The 18,216-nt window shown below is 28.7% G+C and overlaps 2 protein-coding genes and 1 long non-coding RNA gene across 4 annotated transcripts; 2 read left to right on the forward strand and 1 right to left on the reverse strand.

Moving 5' to 3' along the window:
• The first annotated feature begins 175 nt into the window (after positions 1–175).
• On the forward strand, positions 176–6,038 carry LOC107998735 (thioredoxin domain-containing protein 11). Its single transcript, XM_017058152.3, has 10 exons — positions 176–387; positions 613–823; positions 921–1,151; positions 1,236–1,442; positions 1,558–1,755; positions 1,825–2,264; positions 2,343–2,652; positions 2,786–3,016; positions 3,085–3,278; positions 3,346–6,038. The coding sequence occupies exons 1-10, from the start codon at positions 176–178 to the stop codon at positions 3,848–3,850; spliced, it is 2,739 nt and encodes a 912-aa protein (XP_016913641.1). The 3' UTR covers positions 3,851–6,038.
• LOC133667272 (uncharacterized) lies at positions 4,702–7,001 on the reverse strand. Of its 2 annotated transcripts, none has more exons than XR_009832602.1 (2): positions 6,871–7,001; positions 4,702–6,536 (listed from the first exon to the last, which is right to left on the reverse strand). It is a non-coding gene; the product is annotated as an uncharacterized LOC133667272 (long non-coding RNA). The 2 variants fall into 2 exon arrangements; XR_009832601.1 differs by having other exon boundaries at positions 4,702–6,539; positions 6,871–6,976.
• LOC107998757 (transcription factor stalky) lies at positions 5,899–17,780 on the forward strand. Its single transcript, XM_017058192.3, has 8 exons — positions 5,899–6,036; positions 6,882–7,037; positions 7,659–8,113; positions 8,533–8,779; positions 9,635–9,820; positions 9,887–10,136; positions 10,250–10,449; positions 10,542–17,780. Exons 1-8 carry the CDS (start codon positions 5,899–5,901, stop codon positions 10,674–10,676), a joined length of 1,767 nt encoding a protein of 588 aa, XP_016913681.1. The 3' UTR covers positions 10,677–17,780.
• The last annotated feature ends 436 nt before the right edge of the window (positions 17,781–18,216 follow it).

Here is an 18,216-nt window from a genome sequence, read left to right on the forward strand (position 1 = left end):
TTCCGGTTTGCAAAAATACAGGTGACTCGATAGAAATCTGTGAAAATCCCGGCTAATTAATTTTAATTAAATAAGCGATAGTGGACAGACAGCATCGAAGTAAATAACGAGTGTGTGACGAAGCTTTAATGTACGGTATTTTTCTCTCTTTAATTTTATTTTCGTTTAACGGATAATGTTGAAGGAAGAGCTTGAATCAAACACGAGAAATGGTGATAACTCGCACACGACTACACCGGACTCAGGAAGTAACGACGTGGCCAAAGAGTCGTATCAGAAGATCGCGATAGAAGAAAGATTGGCAAGCAAAATGTTTTCATACGCTAGAAAAATTATTCGATTTTTCCTTGCGATTATCTTTACGACTCTAGCTGCTCTACATAGTTCGTAAGTTTTAGGTTATAACAACTTTTAAATATAAAATTTATCAATATTAAATACGATATTATTTTTTCATTATAATATGATTTTTTTAACATTATAACAGGTGTTCTATAATTTAAAAAATACAGTTTTATAAATAAAAATAAATTGTATTTGTTTTTAACTAATAAGATATTGTATGCATCATTATTACATGTATTTTATTATACAACCATTATTTTGTTGCAGTTCTCCCAAAGTATCAAAACCTCCATTAGCTAAACCATTTTTTAATCAAAGCTCAGTTGTCTTAGATTTTTATAAAGGACATTTAGGAGCTATGATAGAAAGAGTTACAGAAGCAGATTTCAGTTTTGTTATGTATTATGCTCCATGGGATGCTGAAAGTCAAACTATACGACAAGAATTTGAAATGGTTGCTCAATATTATCATTCACAGGTATTAAATACAATTAAATCTATAATTGCTTGTTAGATTATAAAATATTAGATAATGAAATTATCCTGTAAAATAATATATTTTTATTAATTTATAGATTTTTTTTGCTGCCATTAATTGTTGGCATCCGAGCTCAGAATGTAGAGCTCAATATAATAAAATACAAAGTTATCCAGTATTAATGCTTTATCCTTCAAGAGATTCTGGTATAGAATATAGAGGTATACGTACATGGCCATATATGATAAAATTTCTTAATACAATTATGAATCCCATTATTAGAGTAACAGATAAAGAACAATTAATGAATTTGCGTGTTAATTATGATGTAAGTATAAATAAATAATTTATATTTTGAGTTGTAGAATAAATTTTCATTTATATAGAATAGAATTATTTTTTATGATTACAGGCTGTAGTAGTAGGATATTTTAATTTTACTCGATTAGATAAAACTCCAGGTTATAAAGAATTTTATAAAGCTGCTCTACGAACATTAGAAGAGGATCCTAATAGAGAACTGGTTTTTGCCATTGTTACTAATGCATTATCTAGTGAAATAGATTATAATATTTATAAATTTCCATCTGCAAATCTATTCATGTGGAGTGATTCTTTAGTAAGTAAATGAAAAAAATTTTTATATTGTATAATGGTAAACATATTGGATACATAAAGCAAAAACATTTGCATATATAGCACAATTAAATGAGTTTGAGAATTCAAATGTGTAGAGGTATCCAGAAGATTCTGAATGGACTTCCGAAAACATATTAAATTGGATAAGCAGTTCTATTCATCAACCAGTTCTGTGGCTGCAACCTCCTGGAGTAAAAGCACTAACATTAGCACCATATTTGAGAGAAGGACCTGTACTTTTTCTCTTCACACCTCGTAATCCTTTGCATCCTGAAAATTATAATTACAATCTGGTGCGTAAAATTTCAAAGCCAATTGTGGAATTTGAAAGATATGAAATAAGAATTAAATTGATTCTCTAGATCAGAGAAATTGGACTGCAGTATTATAATTGCGCAGATAATATCTTAGCTAAAGAGATAATTGAACGTCTTAGTTTTAAACGACGTGTTGCTATTGCAAAACATTTGGAGCGAAATAAACAATGTGCAAAATATTTGAAAGAAATGAAAAATCAAACAAATGAATCCACCAACAATATTTCGATTCAAAAATGGATTAATGATAGTTGTTGTGTTAATGTCATAATGAATAAATGTTTTTTGTGTAAAAAGAAAATATTAGATAATGCAGAAATGGAAACATCTATTTGTAAACTTACTTCTAAAAAACTTAATCATGTTTGTAAAAGTTCAGATATTTTTAAATTTTTAGTTATGCAAAATTTACAACAAAAACGTGAAATTTGTTGTAATCAAAATCATATAACGGTAAAATATGAAGAAAGATTTAAAACCAAAAGGTAGTTTTATTAAAATTTTTATTGAAATTATTTTTTTATTAATATTGATTAATATTTGATTATTATTTATTTTTGCAGTCAAAAGTACAAAATATCGGCATTTATCACAAAAGAAGAGGACGTACAATCTGCGGATGCAATAAAAGAAGCACACTTAAAATTCAACTGTAAAAAATGGATAACTGGAAACAAATATCATCAACCTATATTTCCGCGAGATAAACTTGAACATCCGAATATAAATTTAACGAAATCAGTATGTAAAACTAACAAAACATTAACATTAATAGCAATTGATAGTTTACATTATTATTATTTCGCGGAAGCTCTTGGCATAGATCTTTTAAAAAAGAAGGATAAAACTGCTATTGTTATATTAGATGTTGCTGTAAGTACTTGAATATATTTTTATATTAGATATATTATTAATTCTTAAATTATTATAGAATTATATTATTAATTCTTAAATTATTATAGAATTATATTATTAATTCTATATTAATTCAAAATTTCTTTTTTAGCATGAAAGTCAATATGTCATGCAGGAGGATTTTAGTCGATATACACTTATACAATTTATAAATAATTATACCCAAGCTTTTTTACAACGTACATTACGTTCTAATAATTCGAGACGTTTTGTTCAAAAGTTTAAGTCCAAAATTAATTGTAAAACAAAAGATGTACAAAATGTGTGCATACCAGAATTAACAACTGAAACTTTCCTTAATACTATTTTAGATTCAACAAAGGTAAATTGGAAAGAAAAAGACAAATTTATTATGAAGTTAAAGAATAATATTGTAAATTGATTTTTCAGGATGTGGTTGTAATGTACCATTCTCCTTATTGTGCATTTTGTAGTGCAATATTTTATGTATATTTGACAGTAGCTCATTATTTACATAAAATGGATCATCTTTTATTCGTAAGAGTAGATGGTGATAATAATGATTTACCATGGGAATATAACATGAATCGATTCCCGTCTATTCTTTTCTTTCCTGCTAAAAGGTAATTATAATTGTTATAATATTCATAATTGTATTCCATAACAGTTTTCTTATCTTGTTCATTTTAGAAAAGAGGATAGTACGGTATATCCGTTTTCTCTGCCAATTACTATTCCGAATCTTATAAATTTTATCTTAGCGAATTTGGATGGAGATTCGCATATTGAAGCGCTTATAAATATTTGTCAATCTGGAGCCGCTGGTGTGATTCCAGATGCATGCATCGCTCGAACTCGTTGGCTGTGTTTAGATATTATTCAACAACTACTTCGAGATTATCGAAAATTAATAAGGCATATTAGTCTATTAGGAAGAATAAGTGCTAGAAATAAAAAAAAAATTATTTTACTAAAATTGGCACACATTAAAGATATACATTTAATATTAGGTTCTACTATTGATCTCAAAGAGGAGCAACATAAAGTAAAACTAATTAGAAAAAAATATAGAAAATATTATAAAAATATTAGATCATTTGAATTAGATAGCAAAATAAATAGTAATAATAGTCAAGTAGAAAATCTTTTTCAAGAACAAAATGTTTTTGAGAAAAATATTAAAAACGAATTGTGATATCGATTTACAGATAGATATATTACAATGAATATTATTTTATTTAAATTCTTTTATGACATTGTACTAAATGTACAATACATACCTCAGAAATCATTTTATTTTACAAATGTAAAATATATTCAGTTGAATTATATATATCATATACAAATAAGTATCATAATTTATAAAGAAATATTCTGTAATATATACTTGCAAAAATAACAAAAATATTTAAATGACTTTAATACAAGACATTCCCTATCAAATGGTGCAAAAAATTATAACATCATATACAATTTTTATCATATTCTTGTAAAAAATGTACATTCATAATTTTTTATTTAAATTTTTATAACAATTTTGCAAGAAAAAAATATTTATACCTGCTATTCAAGTAAAGATAGTAAGTCATTGATAAGACTATTTTTTTTCAATGCATCATGGTTATAGAGGGAGTGTACATACAGAATTACTCATCTTTAATTAATATTCATGATGTTTAATACTGCAACTGAGAAATAAAAATAGTACTATTAAAAATATTAAAAAAAGAAAAAAAAGAAATGATATATGCTGCAAACTTTATTTTTAAAATTTATTTTAAAACTATAAGATTTAGAAAAAATTAAATTAAGTTTTAGCTCTCTAAAGTATGTGTATGTGTTTAAAAATGTTTAAAAATGTAAAAAAGAGAGAGAAAGAAAAAGATAATTTAATTCTTCATCTGATATATGTGATTTGCTCATACATTTAAAAAAAATGTGTGTTGTACATTAGTGTAAATATTGTTATATGCAATAATAATAATAAAAATATATGTTGATACATATATAAAGATATAAATTAATTAAAAAAAATAGAAAAATTGATTGTTTTTTAAAATTGTAATCCTTTAGAAAATTTATTATATTTTTACATTATATTTATCAAAATGAATTCGTAACATAAAACTTAGAATCTATTGATTGCCGTATCACAACCTTATATGTACGAAGATCGGATTAGAGATGTGATAAAATAGCGTGGGCCGAAAGTGGTCGATGGATCGCGTAATCTTGCGTTAGTCATTCTCCCCGTTTGCCTGATTTATTTATGGGTTGGGCTACTTATTCGATGTAATGAAATTCCTAGTAAAATGACACGTGATAAGAAACTCGTTTCTTCTATCGATTTAATTACTGATCTTTGATCAATGACAATATATGGCATTGAAAGAATTGTCAATTATTTCCACCATAAATAAAATAATTTAACATTGATTAAATTTTTTACTAATGATATCTTTTTTGAAAATTAATTTTTGAATTTTTTATAAAAAAAAACAAGAAGATATATATATAAATATTATATTATAACAATTTTATTAGATTATTTATTATTTTTAGTTTTGATTATAACCATTCTTAGTTATCATATATTATATATTTCTGTATTAAAAATTTACAATTTTACAATACAATTTTTTACAAAGTGCACAAAAAAACAATAAAAAAAATATTTGTTGCATAAAAAAAGAAAACAATCTAAAAATTAGAATAAATATCAATTGTTAGGATAAAAGAAGTTAAAATAATGCCAAAAAGGTAATAGAATTAATGAATTATATAATATAAATAATAATAATTATATATTTATACTTATTCTTTATATATTAATTATATATTTCAAAAAATTTAAATTATAAACTGCCATGTAAAAATCAGATAGTCCAAACGAAAAAAGACAGAAGATGGCGTAGCATTTGATTGTGAACCCGATTCTTCACTAATCTTGAAGATAGAAATGATTATCAACGCCTCCTAGTGAGCAGGATTGTAAAAAGAAAGTTGAAGAAACATTCATTTCTTTATAGTCTCCACTCTATATACAAGTATAACTGTATGACCGTGTGTACTGTGCCGCTGACAATGAGCCGCGGCGGTGACTGTGATAAGTGATCGCGTACCCTTCCTCGTCGCTAAACGCGTAGTGGCAGTGGAGAAAGATAGTACGTCGACCAAGAAAAGAGTCTACCTCTTGATGACTCGCGCTTTACGCAAGGCGCAACGTAGCCGGAGCTCACAATTATGTTCGATGTACCGCCCAAGTTCTACGAGCTGTGTCGCCTTTGTTTATCGTCGGACGGTGTCAAATTGTCCATATTCGAAGAGGAAGGCGCCCAGCGAAACTTCGCCGATAAGATATTAACGTGCCTCTCGATTACGGTGAGTCTCGTCAGGAGTTTTCACCGGGTCCTCGTGCCGAGACGAAGATAAATCAGACGCGACCATCTGTGGTTCTCTGAATGTGAATGTGTCTCCCTCTCTTTTACACGCAATCCTATCTCTCTTTCTTCGTCTCGCTTTCGTTTGTCTCTGTCTATATCATCTTCTATCTCTATTTCTCTTACTATCTCAAGAGTGCGTGTATGTGTGCGCGTGCCACGGGAGAAAGTTTGGCAAGAGATGTGTCCGCGAGATAAGCCGACTCACGGGGGATTTAAAATGGCAGTGATAAGCTGTACTCCTCGCTTGTACAGACCTCACGGAGAGGGGAGCAGCTCCTTATTTAGACGGCCTGTTATCAGGTTTCACACGCGGATTCCACGAGTCGCTGTCACATTTGACTATATTATATATATTTCTCTTTTCTCTTCATAATTTATTATTTGTTCTCATAGACGGTACACTCTCTTCTTTGAAAGAAAGCTCTGCTTCCGTCCAACCTACTTAAAAAAATTATTCGTTTTTAATATTATTTATCTCAAATTTTTATTTTAAGAGATTAGAATGAATTTTGCATTTCTCTATTTTTTTTATTTGTATTATAAAGAAGTCTATCTTTATTTTAATAACGGAAATCAAGTTTAAATAATTGATAAGAAAATATAATTTAACATATAATGAATAATATTGTATTTCATTGTCAGTGTTATGACTTTTGTTTAAGAAATATCTATAATAATAAATAAATATAATATAAAGTTATTTCAATAAAATTAATATTATAAGTGTAAAAAATGATGTATTAAGTAATCGAAAATGCAATGATGTAATTACATTTTATTCAGGTAAAAGATGGGGATTCTTTACCACCAATTATTTGTCACCGGTGTGTGTATAAATTGGATGTACTGCACAACTTCCGTGAAGTGTCACACAAATCTGATGTCATACTCAAACAGTACCTGGATTATGCCAAGCAGTTATCATCACATGATGATCAGGTAATCATTAAATATTTTTTTCAAATGCAATGAAAAAAGATATATTAGAATTTGTTGACGTAGGTCATACAATATGAATCATATCATTTTCTGGTTAAAGAGCTAGAATTAATTTAACACAGTAACATCAATGATCAGTCATTTCATTCTAAGTAATGATGCAATTGAAAATGTGCAACATGTGATTGTAGATAAGAATGTGCTTCAATACATGTATATTCCATATATTCTAAACACATGTTTAATACATACAGGATGATATTTATTTGCTTCTCTGCCCTGATATATCAGTAATTATATAAGATACTTCAAGGTTTCTTTTAATGCAGCCAACTTTGACCTTATCAATTTGATAATGATTACAGAATAGAAAAAAAATGCGCATAACTAATTATTTTCTTATGAATATATTCTAAACAGGTACAAGGTACAAATATCAAAATATTATATATAATTTTTTATGATAATTTATACAAACATCAATGAATGTTTATTTATTAAAATGTTAATAAAAATGAAATTTAAATATAATTTTTTTTTCTGTTATGTTAGTAATTTATGCTTATTTTTAAAAATTTTATATTTTTTATTTTAAACTTACAATAATTTGTTTTGTTTTAGAAAAAATCTTTCTCCACTGCCAAAGTAGCAGGATTAAGTCCGCTACAGTCATTTCTCCAATTGAACAAAACATTGTTCAATGAGGAGCCTAACTCTCCGGCCAGCATTAATCAAAACGTTATACCTCAGACTCAAACACATCATTTGGAGTTGTGCACCAATGACATGCCTGAGCATGATAACATTAAGTGTGAACCAGAAGATGATACATGTTCAAATAGTTCTGATCCAGATAGATTAGAAATAGAAGATCGGGATGAGCAGGATACTGAGGGGGAAGAAAATGGTTATGATATGACCATTAATAAGAGAATGAAAGTAGAAACAAATTATGAAGAATCAAAAACAAGTACCCCTAATCATAGTCCAGTGAATAGAATGGATACACCAGAAAGCAATTGTTCAGATACAAATATTGATCAGGAAACAACAAAGTTATGGCAAGCATTAGCAAAGTAAGTATAAAATTTTCTATACATTTTTTTTTACATTTAAAAATTTTTCAAAAAAAAATTTATTGAGTATAATATTAATAAAGTAAACAGTAAATAGTTATTAATAGTCATATATCATTGTTTTTCTATTTGTATTTATTTATACAATTTCAATCTTTTATTGTTTTTTTATTGTTTATTTTTTATTGTTAATTTATATTATTTTTTTATAAAATTAATCAAATGATTAGTGATATAATTTTATTTGTTTAATATATGTAAAATAAAGTTTTAATTTTTAAAAAATTTGTTTGTAATAAGTCATTTCTTCTAAAGATAACAGTATATTTGATTAATTATTAGATTTATATTATTTTTTGTATTTTTATTATTATATGTATATTATTTGAATATAATGTTTGTTTTCATTTTTCATGTAGCAATAGGAGTTTAGAGATTACCAGGACAAATGGTGACAAATTAAATAATGGATTCACTGGTGAAGCAACTAATTTGTTGCGTTCTTTAATCAACAATAGGCAAATTGGTATTACTGCAATTGATTCTGACAGAATATCACCACAAATTAGGTTTTACAGAGATACTCAAGGAACAACAATTGAACGCACTATACCCGACTGTTCCCTACTCGGCAACCGTACTAATGTGTCGTGTATAGAAAATAAGGTTTGTATATTTTAAAATAATATTTAAATTGAAATCTTTATCAGTATTTGATGAGATGAGGGCGTTCTAAAATATCATTAGGAATTTCTCTGAATTCCCCTTTAGGATTTTCTAAATGTATTTGAGATAAATCACAATTGAATATTAATAAAATATATAATGTTAATATAGAAACAGTAGTAAAAGTTGACTCTTTTTTCGAAGTTGTATCTTCCAAACAAAATTCTGAGATTTATGGAAAAACGGAAAATCTGTACTCTCTTTTATGTTCATACTCCTTTGACCCTGATCTTCGTGCAAATAAAAGTTCTTCCATGGAAAGTCCTTGCAGTTTGTTCAAAGCAAATACCAGAAAAGAACTGCAGGTATAGAAAAGAAGACAGGTCAGGTGACCCTTAGGTGTCAAGGGATCCCTTTGGGACTATTCAAGTCCCATCTGCTTGCAGGTAAGAGAAACGTGGTAGGCCTTGTAGATAATAGATAACTGAGAAGTTCTTTGTGATAGCTATAAGCATTAAGTCCACCATGTCAACCCGCTGTTAACAGATGTTCAGATAAGTTAGGTTTCTATAGATTTTTAAACGTGTATTGTTCCGCGTGAGGAATTCTCCAATTTCTTCTATAATAAAAAATAGGATTTTACTATTCTTTGTACTATTTTTTATTTTGTTAGCTTTTTGTCTTAATAATAAATACTTACAAAGAATTAGCTCTTCAATAAACTATCTGTTTTTTAAAAGAATTTTTAGCTATTAATATTTTTTGTAATTGAATAAAAATCACTGTTGAAATAATTGCAGAATGGATTTAAATGTAACAATAATAAAGATAGAATGATTTTTTTAAATTATTTAGGGTACGTCTGTGGACAGTAATCCGTCTAGCCCTGCCAGTGTTGGTCGAAAGGAAACCAAGGGTCGTAGAAAACAAAGTTATCCTAGCAAAGCTCCCATGAGTCCAGATGTCGTTAATTATCAACATGAATCTAATGAAGAACAAGCACAAGATTTTACAACATGGTCAAATAAAATGAAGGGGAAGGTACGATCGGTGTTACGAAACCTATGACGTCAAAATAAAACATTACGTTTGATTTTGCCATCATAGGTAGAGGACCAAAAACAACAATTTGATCAACATAGTGGTAACATAGCGAAAAAGGTTGATATGTCTTGCACAAATTGCGGCACTATGACTACAACTATTTGGAGAAGAAATATGAAGGGAGAAATGGTTTGTAATGCTTGCGGACTTTATTACAAACTTCATGGAGTAAATCGTCCAGTTACCATGCGAAGGGATACGATACATACGCGTAGACGTAGACCTAAAGGTGAAAAACCAACAAGGCATAGAAGTAAGTTTTATATCTATTTCATAATCATAAAAATAATTTAATAAAAACATTTAAATATTTTGATTTTATTATTTTTATATTATAAAGTTGAAATTTTTTTTTTTTTTTTTCAGAGAAAGGTGATTCAATTTTGGTACCACAATCGGAACAGATGGATGCAGAAAGTGCAGACATGTTAGCAGCCCTTCGGCGACAAATTCAGCCTCATTTAATGATGGCAGCCTTAACACCACCACGTATACCTGGTGCTCATCCACCAGCTCCTACCGCTCAACTTAATTATTCTCTTCCTTTACCTAGTTACATGATGCATGTAAGTAAATAACAATGTTTAACAATATTAATTGATGTTATTTTGTTATTATGAATTTGTAAATAATAACTTTTAATATTCATATATAATAGCATGTGAAAGCAGAAGGACGAGAACAATGTCATTTATCTACGGACATAGAAGAAACAGAAGAAGGAGATGCAGAGAACGTCTCGGATGTACCATTAAACTTAGTTGCGACGTCATTATCCGAAGAAGCACACTGAAATCATTTTGACCAGCTTTAGAACGACGTTGCTATAGGTATATATATACATACATATATATATATATACATAACAAAGAATCTCTAGACAGAATAGCCTGTCCGGTGATACACAGGGTGTAAAAGACGAGATTATTCTCCTTCTCTTTTCTGCCTCTGTCGTCCATGATCCTCTTTTTGGACTCTCCTTTTTTCTCTTTTTCTCTTTTCCACGGTCTTGAGAATTTTGAGATGGTAGAATATTGGGATGTGTATTTATCCCTTGAGCTACCAAGCCCGTGGTGCAGAGCGCACGAAGGAACGATGATATTAAATACGCAGTATTAATTACGTGGTTATTCAAAATATGTACATATATATACACGAATACGAAGAATATTTTTATACAAAATTTTCTACGCTTGCAGCTATAGAGAGCGACGGGCGATCGTTGTACATACACGCGCAAATTGTTCTTTCGGTGTCGCACGTATTTTACGCATTAAAAGGAATGGTGGTCGTTGTCTGTTTTCTTAGTGATATAAGAAAGTCAATCACCAGTGAAAGTTTTTAGAACGGTGCTAGATTACTGTTCGGAAAGGTTTAGAAATAAAGAAGAAACAAAAAAAAAATGATTTGTCGCTAAAAGATTAGTGAACAAAATTTAACCGTTTTGTTCCACGGGCTTTTAGCTGTCAGTGATGTTACAATTGCAAGTAATCTTTTGTTTTGCGTAATATTTAAATTAAAAAACGTCCCAACCGAATTTAACTAGTGAATAAAATCTATTTTTCAATTGATTTTAATAACGAATGAAAATTTATTATTTGCTTAATTAAAACTGGAAAAAAGGAAAATATTAATGGAACAGAAAACGGTTGCACGATGTGACAAATGTTTATTAAAAAAAATATATATCATATATATCAAAAAGTTAGAATCATAAACGGAAAATAATATGTTCTCGGTAATTTGAGCTTTGTCAAATTACATTTTTACTAGTATAATTTTTAACATCATACTCTAGTGGCCTTTCAACAATTTGTCTCCTTTCTCTTCCCTTTTTAGTTCTTATCGCAGTAAAAAGTGCAGATAATTTACTTACAGATACAATTTTAATTTATGATGTAGATTACTTTTTTACGTGAGCACGAGACTGCCGGTATAAACACATTTAAATACTCTTTCTATCATTTATGTATTTTGTTTTCCCTCCTTTTTTTCTATGTGTTGGAAAGCTATTTGATTGTTCATACAGTCATCAATAATTTGTACTTAATAGACAAAGCAGCACACCACCATATAAGCTAAGACCCCGAAAGCAATAAAAAACGCGATGGTACGTAGGATAGATTGTCGTCATACAATACTCGTTTGCGTGCTCTCTCGACGACAATTTAAACATACAAGAATTTCAGGAACTAATATTTAGATAACATTCATTTATATGCCGGACGTTAAAAATAACAAATTTTATTGCTCCATAATTGCTGTAGATACATTCACATAATCTCTTTTCAAATTTCTTCCTTAACTCTATTCACTTTATTTTATTTCTTTTTTATATTATTCAAAAAAAGAAAAGAAGAAAATTAGAAATATTTTGGTGTAGATAAACAAAATTATTCGTTTCTTTCTAAGGGTTATCACTGATCTCTTTTTTCCAGAATGTACAGATCACACATTAATAAACAGGTATTAAGCAATCCTAAATACCACATAATACGATGGCCAGTGCATCTACTCATGTATCGTTATATCTAACATTATATACCTAAACAACTTTGCCAAAAATAGATTTAGTCTATGTAACATAGAGTATAGTTAAGGGCATGCGATAAAAATTAACATTTTATCTTTCTCTTTTACAACTTCATATACAGCATTTACATATTTCTTCTTTATTTTTCTTTCTCTTCTTACAGCTTTTCTTATCAGTGATACCTCTTAGCGTACTACCGCTTTATAGAATTTTTAAATTCACTTACAGTAATTAATGGAGCAACTTAGTTTTAGTCGTTATCAAAGGAGCCTTATAAACACACTCGTATAAATATATATACACGCGCGCGTACAAGCGCGATACACACATTTTACACTTTCACTCATACACATATTGCATAAATACATTCTTTCTTACACTTATATACGAGTATAAACGATACCATCGATCAATGCTATTCCTTATTTTCAATATCGTAATAAAAAAATATTTCTTTTAAGCATATTATAATTAAAACATTAATATTATATTTACATTTTCATTCAATATTTTTATTAATGAATAATAGAACGCATAACAAAAAGAGCAAACAGTAATTATTTTTTAGCTACCTGTTTTCATTTTATAATATGAATTTTATAAATATGAATAGCATTGAAAAAAATGGTATCTTTACATTGATAACACCATTTATTTGAGAAAGAGGCATAAACTATGAAGAAGTTTTACATAATTGCGATCCAAATAACAGATTGCTTAACTTTTTTCTTGTACGTCGAAACGATCCTTCCATTTAGTACGTATTTGATATACTTCCTGTTTTCCAAACAGGTAACATATCTTTTAAATAAGTCTCGACAAATGACTATGTTTTATATTTAATTTACATTTACATGTATAACAAATTTGTAAATATCAAAATATTCAAAATTTAATTATCTTTTTTCCAGATATAATGCATAATTTTAACTTGTGACTATGTATAGTTAAAAAAAATATTCTGTTTTAAGAAAATATACTTATTTAAAAGATACGTGATACACATTTAGGCTTAACATCTTAACTAGGGGATGAAATTGAAAATTAATCAGTTGATAAAGTACATAAAACTTGACTTCTCTCAGTCAAGCTATAGATTGCCAGTTTTTAAATTCTATTGACAGAAGATTGTAGAATACCATTTTTAAATGTACCATACGTGAAGAGAATGAACTTATTTATGAAATAACATTGATAAAAGAAAATGAAAGCAATGGACAGTTACTTCGTTAGGCATTTTTTTTTCTCTCAGTTATAAATATTTAGCTCGTGGTAGCTTGTTAAATAACAGAAAAGCATAACTATCCTTATATATTTTTTTTTAATTATTATTATTATTATTATTATTATTATAATTATAATTATTATTATTATTATTATTACCATCGTAGATGCGTAAGTAGAATTAGGTTTGAGCTCTCTACTAATTCTGAAACTAGAAGATATTTTTTATAATTATTAGAATCGAGAAATCGAGTATTGCTATTATATATATATATATAAATATATATAAATATTATTGATATCGATTTGATTTAAACGTTAAAATTTTTTTTTTTTAAATAAGATTTAGTTGCAAGACCGCCACTTGACAAAGTTCGTTTTTTTAATAATAATGAACGAAAGAAAAAAAAGCTGAGGCTTCTTATAGATTTTTTTTTTTTTTATGTATCAGTATTCTACGCGTTTGACTTTAGCTGTTAAGAGTTTTAACCACACTACTTAAAAGAATCCCCGATGGCGAGATTTGTCTTACTTAATTATTAAATTATTTAGTTATCTTCCCTTTCGAATCCCTCCCATATCCCATTACCCATTTCCCCCATTCCCCTCCCCCCTTCTTCCTTCGTCCCTGTTTTGTACGTCTATTTTTACACAAACAATCCTTCCCTGAATAATTATTTAAACTATAATTTATTGTATTCACCGTTTTTTGCACCAACGTTTACGTAAGACATATTTTTTGGCAACGACTGGCTTAATTTATTGTTTCTTACATTACTTTATACGAGTTTCGCTCTTTTTTTCTTTTCTTTTCTTTTCTTTTTTTTTTTTTCTTCTTTTTTTGTAAAAAAAAAAGAGAAATAAAACAATACAAACATACGTTAGTTAGTAATGATCAGGCACTGCGCGTATGGTCATTCCCTCCTTTTCTGCGAGATACACTCGGTTTTAATGCGGTACGAGATGCGGACGGTCAATGCTTTAGGTGCCTTCACCTGGAGATTTCGTTGAATACAGATGCTCACGTGCACGCGAGTATAGATACATTTATTGTAACGAAAATCGTTTTCACTTTCGATCCATCAGCTTTTCTCTTCAGCTTGCGAAACGTGCCTCTACGAATTTATATTTCTTCGATTTTTAATCGCTTGTTAAACGGGTACAAAAAGAAAAAAGAAAGAGAGGGAGAGAGGGAGAGAGAAAAAGAAAGTAAATGGCGATTTTATAATTTAATTACCGGCGATGTAATCCCGGATATGTACAATGGAGTGGAGTTAAAGCTATGGGTCGAAAGTAGACAAGGTCAGTCCGAGGTGCTTCGTTACCACGAGCAAATCTTCGTACGATAAGAAGAAGACTGTTTTTTTTTCTTTTTTTTTTTTTCTTTTTTCTTTTTTTTTTTTTCTTTTTTCTTTTAGAATCGTGGTTACGAAGCATCTCGTGTCCACGATGAACAAATGTATACGAAAGTCTCGAGGACAAGAAACAAAAAAAAAAACGAGACGAAGAATGCATAATTGTACATGACAAAGAGAGAAGGGGTTTTCGCGGGATGATATGAAGAAAAAAAAAATAATAATAATAATAAAAGAGGTAAATCGTCGATACCTCTACGATTTGAGTCGAGGAATAATTAATTATTAACTCGCAGCTTTGTTCCGTCCGTCTGCGCGACCGTGAATCTTTTGATTTCGCCGGGTTCCTCGGTAGAAATCCTAAGTCACATACATAAATACACATACCCATTAAATACGCGTTTATTACGCATTACACACATTATACACACATGACGTACATTTACATTGTACGTAACTTAATGAATACGTATACACGATATATTAAACGGTGGAGAGACAAAAAATGATAACAGAGGCGTAAATCGTAAAAACATTGTAAAAAGAATTTAAAAAAAAAAAAAAAAAAAAGAAAAAAAAGAGAAAAAAACATGGTAAAAACTGGAAGCGCCAAGACCCCTTCCCCAGTTCTTACACTGAGTATTAAATCTGTACTAATCGACTGAGTATTATTTTTATATCGAGCGTAATAATATTAATAAACGGATATAAATTAAAACGTGAGACACGGATTGGTGAGTTAATCGTACGTGAAGCCGAGAAAGAATTATTGTAAAGGCAGTGGATGATGAATGGAGAGATGCGTTTTCTTTTTCTTTTCCTTTTTCTTTTTTCATTTCAAAAACAAGTGATTGAAAATAAAAGGAAGAAAGACGATATAGAACGAAAAAATGTATCGCGATTTATAATTTTTAATAATTATTGTTCGAGGAATAAAAAGAAGAAGAAAGAAAAGAAAAGAGAAAGAGAAAACGCATGCGACTGATAATTGTGAGTGCCCTGATTACAATATTTTGTATACAACCATATAATGCGAACCGAGCGAAGAAAGAAACAATTTCGAATGAAAGAAGCAACAAAGAGATAGAAAAAGAGAAATAATTAATGTCGAATTCTAATGCACGATCTGATGAACCAGCGTTATGTATAAGAGCGTTGCGGAGCTCTGACGGCCGGAAACTAACTTAAAACAAAAAAGTCGTTAGCATATTTATGCACTTATGTATGTTATTAAATACGCGATGATATAGCAATAGAGTGATAACGAAACGATGACAAAAAAAAGATATAAAGAAGAAAATGAATTACTTTTGTATCCACGAATATACGATAATAAGTTAGTTCGGGCTAAGGCCAGCAGCTGTTGAGATTATTCATGGTTGTGTGTATCATTATAAGTATTTTGAATTGTTGAATAGTAATTAGTGTAAGCGGTGGCTTGAACGGGGCGACGTCCAGCGCCCACGAATGCACCATAAAGAGACGTCGCGTCGTCCAAGTTCGGTCTCAAATATTTCAGAATTGTCGGATATTTCTTCTCTTCGTTATTCGAACATTTATCTTTCGTACAATCGACTTGCTAAATTCACTTTGCCTGTGTTTTAATATATATATATATATATGTATGTGTGTGTATATATATATATATATATATATATATATATATATATATATACACATATACATATATATATTCTTTTTTAATGTAGTATTTGTAATGAGTCGTATATCCTATATATGAAATTGTTGGGATATTTTTTTAATTTATAATTTTAACGTGAAGCACGATAAGAGAAGAATCACCCATGACAGGTGTACCTCTAAATACTCCATTGATATTACGGGTGTAATTTTGCAAAGATATTTTGTATCTTTTTATGTATTATTTCTCTGATTCAAAAATTTCATCTATCCTCATTTTTATTTCTTTTTTTTTTCAACGAGAATCTTTTAAAAAGAAATCTCTTTTTTTCTTTTTTTATATCATGTAATGATAAGATATCTGTTAAACATTTCTAAACTATTTATTGAATTTTTATGTAATTTGTTAAAAGTTCTTTTATAGACGACTTTTTTCTTTTACTTTTTTTCTTCTTTTAATTTTGAGACCATACTTTGTACACATGCACGTGATTCTGTCAACGATTCATCAATGAATCTTTAGGGGAAAAGAAAGATAGAAAAATAAAAAAAAAAACAGAGCGAGAATTGCGATTACTCGACGTCTCTTATTCTTGCGCCTACCGCCTAGCTAAGTCAAAAAAGTATTGTACGTACTGTGTTTGTTGTAAGCACGTTTGCTTTCTTTTTTTAATTCTTTTTTTACTCGATTTTCTAAATATATTAAAAATCAACGTTTGTTCTTAATTCTCTCCTTTTACTTTTTGTCTTTTTTTATCACATATAAAATCGTCTGTTTTGCGCAAACATGTCGATACAACAGACACAGAAGATCGCTGGGCAAAGGACCAAAATGTACAACTGCGTTTGCCCTTTCTTACGGTTGGTACGATTCGTTTTTATAAACGTATAAAACGAGATCGAAGCTGTAATTGTATCGAAGGATTTTTAAGCAATGTTGACAGATTATTTTGGGGGGCATCTTATTGCAAGGGCATTGTTGTGATACCACAGATGCAGCTTCATTGAAACTTAAATAAAAAAGTAATGCGTTAATGATTTGTTACGATCAATGTTTACTACCATTGGATGCGTGTGTTTGATACTGTACATGAGGAATATAATTTTTTTATATAAAAATCTATTCGGGAATGAAACACTAAAACGAGTCGATATCTTTTTATTGAAATAATGTCATTTTACATTATTTTCCATTTTTCACATTTTAAAATGTGGAATAACATTGCATTAAAAATTTTTGTACTTTCTTTTGCTTTAGATAAAATGAGCAATTTTAACTGTTTTTATCTTTTTTCTCTCTTTTTCTTTTCATACAAATTATCATTAGTTTAAATTTGAAATTATTCGGACATTGAACAACGTGAGTCATTTTATATCTGATATAATGAAATTATTTATAAAACATAATAAATATTTTTATAAAATATTTAAACAAATTAAAATGAAATTTGAATATTTAATGAAAAAAATATTAATCAATGGATAATTTTTACTTTTTTTTTTTGTTTGTATTTTTAATCTTTATTGCTATTTATTTAAATTATGAAATCATAATTATTTATTTAAAAAATTATTACTAA

The sequence above is a fragment of the Apis cerana genome, linkage group LG14, assembly GCF_029169275.1.
Source record: "Apis cerana isolate GH-2021 linkage group LG14, AcerK_1.0, whole genome shotgun sequence".
NCBI lineage: Eukaryota > Metazoa > Arthropoda > Insecta > Hymenoptera > Apidae > Apis > Apis cerana.

Coding starts and splice junctions, on each gene's coding strand:
- LOC107998735 (XM_017058152.3), top strand. CDS start 176: ATGTTGAAGGAAGAGCTTGAATCAAACACGAGAAATGGTGATAACTCG. Junction 1,756..1,824: donor AAAATTATAATTACAATCTG/GTGCGTAAAATT, acceptor TTGATTCTCTAG/ATCAGAGAAATTGGACTGCA. Junction 2,265..2,342: donor GAAAGATTTAAAACCAAAAG/GTAGTTTTATTA, acceptor TTATTTTTGCAG/TCAAAAGTACAAAATATCGG.
- LOC107998757 (XM_017058192.3), top strand. CDS start 5,899: ATGTTCGATGTACCGCCCAAGTTCTACGAGCTGTGTCGCCTTTGTTTA. Junction 7,038..7,658: donor TATCATCACATGATGATCAG/GTAATCATTAAA, acceptor GTTTTGTTTTAG/AAAAAATCTTTCTCCACTGC. Junction 8,780..9,634: donor TGTCGTGTATAGAAAATAAG/GTTTGTATATTT, acceptor TAAATTATTTAG/GGTACGTCTGTGGACAGTAA.